This window comes from Narcine bancroftii, chromosome 12 (assembly GCF_036971445.1).
Source record: "Narcine bancroftii isolate sNarBan1 chromosome 12, sNarBan1.hap1, whole genome shotgun sequence".
NCBI lineage: Eukaryota > Metazoa > Chordata > Chondrichthyes > Torpediniformes > Narcinidae > Narcine > Narcine bancroftii.
This window is the reverse complement of record NC_091480.1, coordinates 19,089,729-19,103,545: the sequence shown is the minus strand read 5'-3', so window position 1 is coordinate 19,103,545 and position 13,817 is coordinate 19,089,729. Positions and strand designations below refer to the sequence as shown.

The 13,817-nt window shown below is 40.6% G+C and overlaps 1 protein-coding gene across 5 annotated transcripts in view; it reads left to right on the top strand.

The window, feature by feature from the left end:
• Window positions 1-13,817, top strand: part of myh11b (myosin, heavy chain 11b, smooth muscle) — a 155,171-nt gene that overhangs the window by 66,724 nt on the left and 74,630 nt on the right. For all 5 annotated transcript variants that reach the window (XM_069905658.1, XM_069905659.1, XM_069905660.1 and 2 more), the window contains 2 exons: window positions 2,557-2,584; window positions 11,406-11,508. In XM_069905658.1, coding sequence (XP_069761759.1) covers window positions 2,557-2,584; window positions 11,406-11,508 — 131 coding nt within the window. The remainder of the gene's footprint in view (window positions 1-2,556; window positions 2,585-11,405; window positions 11,509-13,817) is intronic.

Sequence of the window (13,817 nt, the reverse complement as noted above, 5' to 3'; positions counted from 1 at the left end):
CAATGACATTTACAATGTACCTCCACAATTTTTGAGTTTGTTTCCTCATTTTAATTGCCTGGCAATGATCAGATGTTTTTGCTTACACGTGCTCAGATAATTGAGCAATAATAATGTATAAAATTAATTCAAGAAACCAGAACAAATTTGTTCATAAAATGTTGCTCTGCACTAACTGATCTCTCTCTGTAACTTGGTCGACACCCTAGACTGTGTTTTTAACTGCTATGCAATTTACCCCCTCCTTAAATCTTCGTCCGCGAAGCCAAGCCAAAGAAGAAGAAATGTATGGGTAGACAAACTGGTCTGCTTGCAAAACAAACTTTCTCACTGTATCACTGCAAAAGTGACAATCCCCTTGAGCCAAGCCTCACTAAACAAAAATATGGAGAATCAAATACTGCTAGAATTTTGTGGAATGTTCTGAAAATACTAGCACCACCCCTGATTATTGGAATAACCCATCACAGAAAGGGGATAGCATGAAAGAAGGCCTTCTCCCCCTTGAGTCTGTACAGGCTCTGTGTAAGTGTGAGCCATTTAGTCCCACTCCCCTAGACTTTCCCCACAGCCCTGCATATACTTTCCTTTCAGGTACTTAAACGAGGCTCCTTTTGGAATGGTGTAGTTGAATGTGATTCTACTACCATCCCTGGTAAATTATGTAGACCCCAGCCATTCATTGTGTTCGGGAGAAACTATTTGCTCATCCTATTAGGTTGCAGAGTGAGAACGGAGATCCACTGAGGATGGTTTGATATTTTGTCATTTGATGAAGAAACATTTCTCATTCCGTAACCATAAATATTCAATGTCATTAATGTAGGTCATTAGTGTAGGTTCCAGAAATTTTTCAATGAAAGGTTATGTGATGGAAATCTCTTTAACTCACGGGATATAAGGCAAATGTTTTTGATCACAACAAAGAAGTGGTTTTTTTTTTAAACTGAAAATCTAATCTATCATTAAAAAAATAATCGGACAAGTAAATCCCAAGGGAATGAGTAATTAAAACTAAGTTTTGAATTCTGAGATCAACAGCAAGGAAAAAAAAAATCTTTTTGTCAGAAGCAGTTGAACAAATAAAAACAAAAGCTTGAAACATGGATGGAATTTTTACCCACAGTTGGGGTTAAAACAAAGTAAATCAATTTTTAGTCTATAAGTGCAGTCGGTTAACAACTCTACAGATTGCCACTGACAAATCAAATCAAGCCTCTCCTCTGAGACACCAACTTGGAGAGAGAACTGCAAATGATCTTCTTCTCACTTAGCTAATTTCCAGGATGTGACATTGCTTGCCGATTCTTGATTGCCTTTAAGGTGAATGTGCTTGTCCAATGTTATTGAGTGTGGAATTCACAAGTTTGGCGACTGCTGTCAGAGTATTTAAGAAAGATTTAAACAGAATATTTCTGGAACACTCAGCAAGTCAGCCAGCATCTGCGGGGGTGGGGGATAAAACAAGGTTAACCTGCCGTGAGACCATTTGTCAGAGCTGTGACTCAAGTCTGCTCTGTTGTTCAGTCAGATCAAGGCTGATTTGATGCTAGCCTCCACTATTTTCTTCCCTGTTCCTCACAGCCCCACAACTGAGGTAAATTCAAACTGGATTTGAAAAATAATTATTGCTTTTGGATATTGTAGCCTCAACATTTACATATCTTCCCTCACAGGGTACTAAATAAGAGGTAGTCCTTTCTAGAGTGTTGTTATCTTTTTGCTTTCAAGATGCAAGCAACTTTAGCAAAGCTGTATTTTTTGTCCACCTTTGGGTGCTCTGAGCTATAAGCAGACACAAGCAGAATGGTTTGGCTGACCATATTCACAGTTTCATTAAGAATAATAGACATGGTGAATAGTTAGGTTCAGTGTCAGTGCTGCACCATTGCTCAGCAAAAGGAAGTGTAAAGCTCTTCTTCTGTCTGGCCAACCTTAGGCAACGTCTAGAACCTGTTTTGCCTACCAAATCAGGATCACATGAACCCATGGATTGCAGATGGTGGATGGTTTTTACAAGCAGATTCTACAAATTGAAATTTATGGTTGAAAAACTAAAAATGCTGGGCAGATGAATCTGCTGCTCAATGGCCAGGGTTACCTGTCCAGTACAGACACTGCAACTGAAGAAGGCAACAGGAAACCACTTCAGTATTTTTCCCTCATATAATCATGAACTCAACATCGACCACAACTCAAAGATGGAGCCTTACTAAAGGAAAACAGGGGAGGAAACAACTACAACTAGGAGGGTCAGAGATCATGACAGATGGAGAGACGTGATCACCCACGCTGAACGGCAAGGCACCTGAGCGAATGAAAGAATAGTTAGGACACACAAGGTTTAACAATGAGGTTAGATTATGTGATGGGATTGCCCTGTTCAAAAGATAAACTTTACATTTATGAAATAATATGCATCAGTGAGTGACAAAACAGAACTTTATATGGTGAAATTACAATAACCCCTTGTACTGGAATATAATTGAAATATTGCAAATATTCATCCACCATCGACATATTTGTACTAATGATTCCTTTCACATTTTTTAACAGATCGTGAAGACCAGTCGATTTTGTGCACGTGAGTAAACTGCTTTATGTTTAGCTATTCGTACATCTGTTGTTTTATGGATGTTTAAAGTATTTTTAAATCCCTGATTGGTTCCTCTCAACATCTTGAAGTTGAAATGAGTAAGGAGTGAAGGAAGGAAAAGGGCAAAAATTCTGCAAATTTTGTGACTTGTAAATCCACCTCTACCTTTTTGCCAAAAGATTTATAGTTGCCATTCATTGATGAAAAGCACAAGGAGTCATGATAACAAGGACGTGAAAATAAAATTACAAAGTAAGTGCTTGAATGAGGGAGAACTGGTCAGCTCATTTTTAACTCTAGATGCCTTCCAAGGACTAATTATTTGCCCATGTCCCAAAAGGAACCATAAAATAACTTTCCAAATCTATCCTTTTTAAAGATAAGTGCTCAGCTCTTTTTTAAGTCTCATCTTTGGGTGACCTCTTGAAAGCCTCGGCACAAGGGTTCAAATGGATCAAATGAAATGTAGTAAAAACACACCGAAATGCTGGAGGAACTCAGCTGGTCTCGCAGCATCCATAGGAGGTAAAGATACATTACCGATGTTTCAGCCTGAACCCTTCTTGAAGGTAATGTATAATTTACCTCCTATGGGCGCTTCAAGACCAGCTGAATTCAAATGGATGAGTAACAGTATAGGCCAGGAGACTCTGACAAATATCTGCAAAGGTCACTTTTCATATTTTATTTGAAAAATTTATTTATTGAATCATGATGCAAATGTTAAAATGTGCAATTAATGAATAAAACATTAAAAAATGCACAAAATACAGACATATTTTAAAACTAATCCTCCACACCCCTCTAACCTACCTCAGAAAAAAAGAGAAAGCAAAGAGGAGATCACATCACATCAAAATTCATCAATTAGTTACCATGGTTTGGAGCAACACCACTATTGTGCGGCAAGGAGATTTAATAATTCAACCCAATATAATCCAAATGCGGGCTCCAAGTTTTACGATATAAAAATAATTAACACCTAAATTTATATGGTATGTTTTCCAATGGAATACAAGACCTCAACTCCATATGCCATCTCTGAATCTCAAATCAGTCTCATTTTTCCAATTGCCATTTCTAGCCATAGCTAATGCCAATCTCAAAAAAGCAATTTGAAATCTATTTAATTTTAATTCTAAACTATTCCTCTTAATATTACCCAACAAAAATACTAAAGGATCTAATGAAAATTTCACTTTCAAAATAACTCCTTAAAAATTCCTTAAGTTTATTCCAAAAGGGTTTCACGTGACCAAGTAGAATGTAAAAAAGGAGCCTAAAACATAAATCCGAAGAAATAAAATTATATTTCCTTACATTTACAATTTTAGTCATACTATCCCTACATAAATTCATCCAATCATCCTGAGAAATAAGTCTACCTAAATCTTTCTCCCATATCAATCTAGATTTATGTATATCCGGCTTAAGCATTTTATTCTGTAGTAAAACATACATCTTGGATATAACCACCCTCAAACTTAGATTGTCTAGGTAACCATAAAGTATGTCCAAAATTATTTGATAATAAGAAAAAAGAGTATTTGAAGATATTCTTCGAAAAGAAATAAAATATCCTGCTTCATAACAATCTTGCACCAATTTAATGCCCTTTTGATCCCATAACTTCAAAAGTTGATTATGAAGTGTAAAGGGGAAAAGCTTATTTTGGTCCAATGGAGTTTTACCTGAAATCCTACCTTGAGTACCTATGGCTTCATATTTTTATACCATAAATCCATTAAGTGTTTCAAAACAGATAAATTATAATTACTCAATAAGTTAGGATTCCATCTATAAATAAACTGATCCATCCCTCTTCTCACCAATTAAAGATAGTTCAATATTAGCCCATATCAAAGGTTTATCTATTTCAAACATCCTATAAATAAATTTCAATTCTGCTGCATCATAATAATTTTAAAAATTAGGAAGTTGCAGACCTCTTAATTCATATTTCCAAGTCAATTTCTGTAGTGATGCCCTGACCATTTTATCCTTCCATAAAAATTTCCTCACCAAGGCATTTAAATCCTTAAAACATTTTTGAGGAACCTTACAAGGAATAGACTGAAAAAAATAGTGAATTCAAGGAAAAATATTCATTTGAATACAATTAACTCGTCCAATTCATGTAATTGGTAATTATATTTAATTTTAGATAATAAGGGTAAATAATTTAATTAATATAAATGACTAAAAATCACAATCTACCTGAACACCTAAATACATAATCTGATCAGACCATTTAAATTTCACAATATCCCTCCATGAAGAATGATCCATTTTGGCTAAAGGCATAATCTCACTCTTTTCCCAATTAATTTTATAACCTGATATCTCACCATACTGTTCCAATCTATCCTCAAAGAATTCTGAGGTTCTGTTAAATATTATCAAAACATCATCTGCAAACAAATTAATATTAAATCTATCCGATTTCACATTAATACCTTTAATATTACTATCTTTCACTTTTCATACTTCTGGTTCATTCACTACACTGCGGCAGCCAAAAACATTGCTTTTAGCTTTCCGATTAATTTTCATTTTTTTGGCACTATCCCCAATCCCTTCAGGAAGTATATCTTTGACTGTCAGTCCAAGTCAGTAATTATAAATAGTAGCCACTCAAAAGCATTTCCGTGTGCTCATCATGCTGCCCAAGTTTTTTGCAATATGGCTAGCTTTAAGGAGGGAATTATTCCAAGGAGCACCAAATAAGGGAAAATCCAAGAGAACCAGCTGAGAGCCGAAGATGGAAAATCTGCATTCTGAGAGACAGGAAGTACAAACTGACAATGTTCACAAAGCACTCTTATTGGTCAAAATACAGAACATCCGTGCACATTCAATGGCTCTGGAAAAGTGATCCGTTCCCAAGAAATGCAGAATAATGATCAAGATCCCACCCCCCCAAACTAACAATTCCTTTCCTTAAATTCTACCCTGGTATGGTTGTTTGCATTTCTGTACAAAGAGATGGATGAGGTTTTTTTTAAAGTGGTACAATCTTCTTCCCTAATCTGACTTGGACTAATTCCAATTTTCTGTTACCAAACCATATCAGATTCAAATAGAATTTTGTCCCTTGAGCTGAAATGGGTGGGAAGGAAGGAATTCTTGTGATCTTATGCACTTCAAACAACACTTTCCTGTAATGGAATTAAATAGGTTCCATTGTTCACTTTGTTTGCTACTAATACTGGCTAGTAGTGAATTATGTATAATTCTAAACTAACCAGGACCCAAGGACAAAGATAAGTAGTAACTAAATATCGTGGATTCCCAATTTATTGCACTACTTGTTTTGTTTCATCCAATGCTGCATATTGTAATATTTAAAATTTGACCTTTTGATTTCTGAATGTGCAAGTTATTACAGATCAAAACAACATACCTTTGGTTGCCAGTGGTTTGAAAGAGGAGCAATGCTGAAACTTCCCTTCTGGGTCAATATGTTCCTGACTTCCCCTCCTCCTCACTTCAGTGTAGAAGTACAGAGTGCTCTGGAGGTCAGGTGGCAACTTATTTGACCTCCTGCTGGCCACCAGACATGGGGCAACACAAACCTCCTGAACTGAATGGCTGAACGAACGGCAGCGGACCAGCGAGGGCTCAGCGGCTGAGGGACTCACATAGGTTGCGGGGCTGCGGGCTGCCAGAGACTGGGTGCCAGGCATCGGAACCGGGATTCGAGAGGCGCTGAGGGTAAGAAGGGCTTTGGGCACTGGAAGCTTCCTGATCATATCAGAGGTTTGGATCTGGAGTTCAGGTTGCCGATGGATCACGCAGGAGTCTGTGTGCCTGCAGAGGCGGCAGGAGTGCCGGAGGTGAATCCACGGACACTTGGTGACTATGATGGACCGTTGGTCCGTGACGAGGGTGAAGTGCTTGCACGCCAGATAATGTCTCCAGTGCCTTACTGCTTCCACAATGGCTAGGGCCTCCTTCTCTACTCCTGAGTGTCTGACCTCTGACCCCTGTAGGGTTCGCAAGAAAAAGGCCACCGGTCATCCGTCTTGGTTTAGGGTGGTTGCCAGAGCCACATCGGATGAATCCATTTCTACTTGAAATGGGATCGACTCATCTATGGACCACATGGTAGCTTTAGCGATATGGTCCCTAATGCTCTGGTGGCTGCTGGACACAGTGGGAAAACTGAGGCTTTTATAAGTGGGTGGGCCCTGTTGGCGTAGTTGGGGACCCATTGGGTGTAGTAAGTGAACAGTCCCAAACACCTTTTAAGTGCTTTCAGTGTGTGTGGCACTGGGAGGTCTAGGAGAGGGCGCATACGGGCTGGGTCTGAGCTGATTTCCCGGTTCTGCACTATGTAGCCTAGGATTGGCAACTTCCTGGCGCTAAAGACGCACTTGTCCCTGTTGTATGTTAGGTTCCTTTCCTCAGTTGCCTGGAAGAAGCGTTTTAAATTCGTATCGTGATCCTCCTGAGTGTGGCCAAAGATTGTCACTTTGTCCAAGTAGGGGAACACCGCTTTCAGTTGGAACTCATCTACTATTCGGTCCATTTCTCTCTGAAACAGGGACACCATTGGTGACACCAAAGGGGAGTCGCAGAAATTGATACAGGCTGCCGTCTGCCTCAAATGCCATGCAAGTGCGATTGCTGTTTCTAATGGGCAGTTGGTGGTATGCCGCCTTCAATAGGGCATCTCCTCCGCCTATTGTGGAGAACACCTTATACTGCGCATTGTTGTTGATCATGTCTGCTATGCGTGGCAGGGGATAGGCATCTAGTTGTGTAAATTTGTTGATTGTCTGGCTGTAATCCACTACAATGTGCAGTTTTTCTCCTGACTTTACTACAACCACCTGGGCTGGTGCTCTGCTCTATGATGCTCTCTTGTAGTAGCCTGCGGACTTCCGTCCTAATGAAGGCTCTGTCCCTCGGGCTATACCTCCTGCTCTTTGTGGCTATTGGTGTACATTCTGGGGTCAGGTGTGTGAACAGCGGAGGGGGTTCTATGTTCAGGACAGACAGGCTGCAGTGTTGTTTCTTCGTAAGGCGTAGTGGGGGGGTGAGGCCCGTTGTGCACTATTGTAATGCTTTCTAACTGGCACTGAACATCTAACCCCAATAGTACTGGGGCACAGAGGTGAGGGAGTACTAGTAATTTAAACCCTTTGTATTTTGTGCCCTGGATTTCTGGAGTAACCCTGCAAAACTGTTTTACCTCAGCCGCAAGGCTGCTGGCTGCTAACAGGATCCGGTGCTCACTCGGGCGTGTGGGGAGCACAAGGCGGTTGACTAACCCCAGGTCAATAAAACTTTCAGTGCTTCCACTATCTATTAAGCAATTTACCCTCACATCATTCATTTTGACGCACACAGTGGCATCAGATAAATTGTATGGACTCGCCTGATTCATGCGTAGGGAAGGAAGTCTGGCGTGTCCTTCGTGTCCTACCATCATTGGCGTCATATTCATTTCCTGAAGACTGTGTCCTCTGCTCTGTAGCATTTATCCAAGATGGCCGGCTGCACATGGCATTCTTCTTCTGCTTATCTGTAGAGAAAGAAGAGCTTTCCCGCCTCTCATTAGCATGAGAATGGGCCTTGGCTGTGGCCTTGGGGCTTCTGCAGACTTTTGCATAATGCCCACGTTTTCCACAGTTGGAACAGACATTTTCTCTGGCAGGGCAGAGGGCTCTGGGGTGCTTTCTTTGTCCACAGAAAAAGCACTTGGGATCCTCAAGGTGCTGCTGCTGCTGTGAATTCCTGTGAGGCAGCATACTTTTCTTTTTGTGGGGCTAGAGAGTCCAGCAGTGTGACATTTGTCCCAGCCCCAGGGTCCTGTGAGCACTCCTCCAATTCTTTCATGGTGCTTTCTAAAGCTTCTGCAATAATCTCTGCCTCATCTAGCCCCACCATTCCTTTCTTCAGTAATCAATGTCTCGTCTCAGTGGACCGTATTCCCGCAACAATTCTGTCCCTAATAAGGTCCTCCGCGTACTCCTGAGCTGATACTGCTTTAAAGTTGCAGCCTCTTGCTAGCTCTTTCAGAGAGAGTATAAAGTCTCTGGCAGACTTCCCTACTTGTGACCTGGTCATGAGTCTGTACCGGGAGTGGAGTTCGCTATGCCCCTTACAGTAATGTCTCTGTAAAGTGCTCATTGCCTCTAAAGGACTGGATCCACTGCAATTCGCCATAGCCAAAAAAGATCTTGAGAAGGGCTGCTGTAGACCATAAATTTTTGTCTTCAATTAACCAAAGGCTGGTGCACCTAAAGTGGTTGAGATTTGACATGGAGAGTTACCCTTTGCCTCTCAGCCATATAACTATTGTGACCTCCGTCAGTTGTGGTCGACCATGGATAATGCTTCTAAAATGAAGCTGGGGTGGCCTCTGGAGGGCCCAGGCCAGGACAGTGTTGATATGTTGTCCATGCAGTGGGACACACACCCCTCTCCCCACCCCCCTTCCATGCTAATGACAGGTCCAAAGAAATGATGAAAGTCAATACAGTTTGGTGCCAGCAGCATTGCAGGAGTCAGCTGTTTGTGAGACTCTGACTCCAGAATTTTCCTTGGGGTTTACTCCCAAAGCCTTTTCTGTGAAAGGGAATAGCCACAAAGCAGTGGAGGTTTGAAATCAGAGTTCTCCCTCTCTTAAATGAGTTGCCATCCGTGGGTAACAAGCCCCATCTGCCTGGAGCAACTGGTTTCAAGGCGCCAGTGGCCCGCGTTTGCCCCTTCTCCTGTCGGTGAGAATAGCTCCGCCGGACATGAGATGGATAGATGCCCACTTACTCACATTTCCTTCTTTGTAAAAAAGGTGTGGTGATATGTATATACTGTTCTGTGCTGTCCTGTGTATGAGTGGCTGGCCCATCCACTGAAGACTCGATCCCTTGTAGCCCCTCCCCCTGTGACCTGGCCATAAAGGTCAACCTCCCTACCCCCTTCCATTCATTCGAGCGCATGGAATTGGGCCAGCTGAAATCTAATGCACATTAAAGCCCATCGTTCCTCCTTGGAGTCATTGATAGTGCGAATCAGGAGGGCACTGTTTTTTAACCATATCACCTAATCCGTTCAGCCAGTGGCCTTCCTGAAACAACCAACATTTAAATGACTAAAAAAAAAACCACAAATTAAACAAAGATAATTTTCAGGCTTTGGACAGAAAAGAGAAGAACCTCGCTATATCGGTGCACATCTGTTTTCATCAACAATCGAATAGAGCCAAAGTAACTTTGGACTGGAAACAAATTCCTCTTCCCGTGCCCAACAGTTCTTGCATATTTTTTGCTACTGAAATCTGGCTGATGTTCTGATTAGGAAACATAAAGAGATTGCCGAAGCATCCAACATTTCCCAAGAACTTTTGAAAAGGTAGGTGGGTCATGTATTTCAAAACACAGGGAAATCCCAAACTTCCAAAGCATCTTGGGAATCTTAAGGCTTGATGCAAGGACAGAATGAGCAAATGGAAATATTTAGCTAATATGGTGTTTGCATAATTCGGTAGGCATATGAAGATCATTATTCATTTCTATGAAAATGCAGTTTGGATCTCTGCCCAAGTTAGAAGTAAATCTCTCAAAAAGAAATACGTCTAAAACAGATGGCTTTTAATTATGTAGGAAATGCGTGAACAGATTGGTTGGAATAAAAGTTTGATTAAAATTTGAAATATTTCACATTGTTTCGGGTGCTGCATCCACAACTGAAGAATGTTATCTAATTCTTCATGCCTGTGGAATCAGTACTCTCAAGACTCACAGCCGTATAAACACAAACCAAAACCTGTGAAAGGGATGGGTGTCTATTGAGTTGAATGCACATTGAAACAAGCAATGTAAATATGAATGCCTATGAAAAGTTGCAATAATCCATTTTGCTGGTCTGACCTGTGTCCATTCAGCATGAGCAATACAATTAATGCAAGTAGTAGGCTGGTGCAATATAATATTTTGCCTCAGCTGTACCTTACTCTGCAAAATTAAATAAATTGAAATCTGAATTAACCAATTTATGTTTTTGATTCGATCAAGATAAAGGGACCTTTTTTCTTTCAACCTAAGGTGAGATCCTTTGGGAAGATTTGGGGAATATCCTGGAACAAATTACCAGAATTCGATACCCTCGGGTGCCAGAATTGTTTTTATTGGGGAAATTAGCAGATGTAAAACCTAAAATGAAAGGTCTATTGAAATTTGTTAAACTTGCTTTATTGGTGGCCAGGAAATGAATAGCTATCATTTGGAAATCTGATTCCCAACTGAGTCTGACCCGCTGGAAGTCAGAAATGTATAGTTGGGTTCCCCTGGAGAAGATCAGAAATTATTACAACATGTTTTTAGGAATATGGAACCCATATTTAAGATATACGGGGATTAACCTTTGATAATTTCCCCCTCCAATCCCACTATATCCCGTATCCCTAGCGATGCCTATGTCAAGACTTTTATCCCTCAAGGGAGGAAGTAGCCCTGGATGAATCATCTGTGTGTAATTAATGCTTGTGGAAAACAGATGATTTTGTCACATCATATGGGAGAATTACCTCTTTTTCATTTTCTTTTTGGGGGAGGGTCTTTCTCTTTTTTTTTCTATGGATCAACACGGTATGTAATTTTGTATTTATAAATACTAGTGCAGAATTTGATTATTGTGTTGATGTGTTGATTCTTCTTTCTTTGTACATCAACATGTAGTTCGGTTTTGGTATTTTGTATAGATCTGTGATGTTTCTTTGAATTTGTTTGTTTTGTAACTCGATGTTGATTAAAAATCATAAATTAAAAAAAAAGTTGCAATAATGCATGGGTTTCCTGTACAGGGGTGAATCTGGAGCGGGGAAGACGGAAAACACAAAGAAAGTCATTCAATATCTGGCTGTGGTTGCTTCTTCCCACAAGAGCAAGAAAGATGCCAGTGCTATTGTAAGTCAACTCTTTCACATTTTCTCATTGATGTCACAGACATTTTGATGCTATTCAGCTGTCCTGATAAGTCACCAAACAAAACTTTAAAAGCATTTACAATATAAACTAACCATAGAACTTTCACTAATGAATAGGCTCAAGGCAAAATAAAATCAAATGCTTGGACAATACCAACAAGATGTGTATGGTCGCAATGTCCCAGAGGGACCAATTTTTGCATTGTAAGGAGCAACGTTTTCACGTGAACAAGGAGCACTTGAAAATCAAAGAGCAGTTTCCACTACCTGCTTGAGTACAGTTAAATGTGCAAATCTACAAGTTACTTTGCAGGTTACCTGCGGACATGCTGTGCAAAATGTGGGGACCAATCACTCACATTAATCTTCTGTGCTCGCATCATGAATTTGGACCAAATCCAAATGTTAGGAATAGTCTATTTGTGTGTAAGAACCCCTTTTTTCTCACATGCTTGGGGTTAGATGCTGCAATGAACTGAACATTGTTGAGTCTTATTCTTTCAAATTTTAATTAGTGTTGGAAAAAACAATGTTAATTTCTCTATTTTCTTTTTCTCTGAGCATGTTATTTCTTTCTCCTTTTAGTTTTCACTTTCTATTTCTTGATTGATATTGAATTAGTGATTCCAACTTGCATTTCTTAGTTTAGACTCCACCCGTTCATTCACGATTCTTTGACTTAATTGATTAAATCACTTGCCCTGTTTCCACAGTATTTCAGAAGCCGCCCAGGGGTTCCTGCACTCTTAGGAATGGTTGGCTGTGGAAAGTTCAGGTGCAAAATCTCGTGGGCAAACTTGCTGTTGGTTCACTGCCCAATGCAAATTCAAGCACAACATTAAACCAGGCCTGGATGAACCATTAAGCAAAATAAGCATGTGCTGAGGGCCCCAAGGGAAGAGTGAATCACAGATTTTTTTTAACCAGTGCTGGATTTACCATGGTGCAGCTGAACTAGGGCCCCACAATAAATTTTAAAAAAACCATTACATATATATATTTTTTCAATATAGTTGTGGGGTCTGGCCTGGAAAAAAATTGAATTTTTATTCTATTAGCACTTACTGAGTCTAATTGTCTTGTCAGTTAGACAATGGAAGGGTCGAGGGGGAACCATTGTTGGGCTGTGCTTAGGGCATCAGTTGTCCTTAATCTGCATTAGAATAGTACAGTGTATAAACAGGTCCTCAGCACACTGTGTCTGCCAATCTAACTAACGCCTCTTCAAAGCTGTTCTCAGATCTGCTTCTAACACCTCTTCCAGCAGCACATTCCAAGCATGTGCCATTGTGTGTAAAAAAAGGTCCCACATTGATTCTAGTGGAGCACTGCTGGTCATAGACCTCCAGTCAGAAAAACAGCCCCACTACCACTATCCTCCGCTGTCTATGACCAAGTCAATTCTGGATCCAGCTTATTGTGGTGAGGAGAATAGGTTGGATGGGTTCAAAGAGGAAAAAGTCCTGGACGCGTGAAGTGATCTTTATTTACACGCAGGGGAATTCATGACAGGGAACATACTCATGCAAACATACACAACAGTAGCACCCAAATCATTATGAATCAGATGCTAGTCAGATAAAGGTGCTAGGCTGCACATCGATACCTGCCACCACTCTACAATACACAAGCTCAATATACTTATCGACAGAGAAACATGAGTTTAATTACAACTATAATGAAGGAAACGTAATGGTCTCTTCCGGGTACATGCCACAATGGTCTTCACACCACACAATTGGCCTCCAGTATCACCCACGGCTCACAACCTGGATCAGACCCTTCCTATTTGGTCTTCCGGCGTCGCAAGTGGCTTGCAGCCTGGAATGAAGCACATGGGCGTCTCAAGGGAACAAAGTGAGAGAATTGCTCCAATTGGCCTTGAAACTGCAACTGGCTGGAGGTGGGAGGCAGGCACGGGAGACGGCTCAGGTGTACCCACATTACCCACGATAACCAGTTGCATGGCAGCCTCATCTGTGGGTGGATCTAACCTTGACTGACATGGGAAAATTACTTTCCAGCTGCCTCCTGCATTCCAGGAGCAAACACATGAAAATTCCTTTTTTTTGACCAGTTTCCTGTCTGACCTGTTGGATAATCCTCCAGATAACACTTACGTGTCCCATTTAACTGAATCAGCCTTCCTTATCAAATGCTTTACCATGCTCCATGTAGACAACAGTCATCAATCCTTTTTCTCACCTCCTCAAAAAAATCTCAAGCAAATTTATGGGACTGACTTCCCCATACTCAACAAATTCTTCCCCATCTTGGTCCTTGGCACTA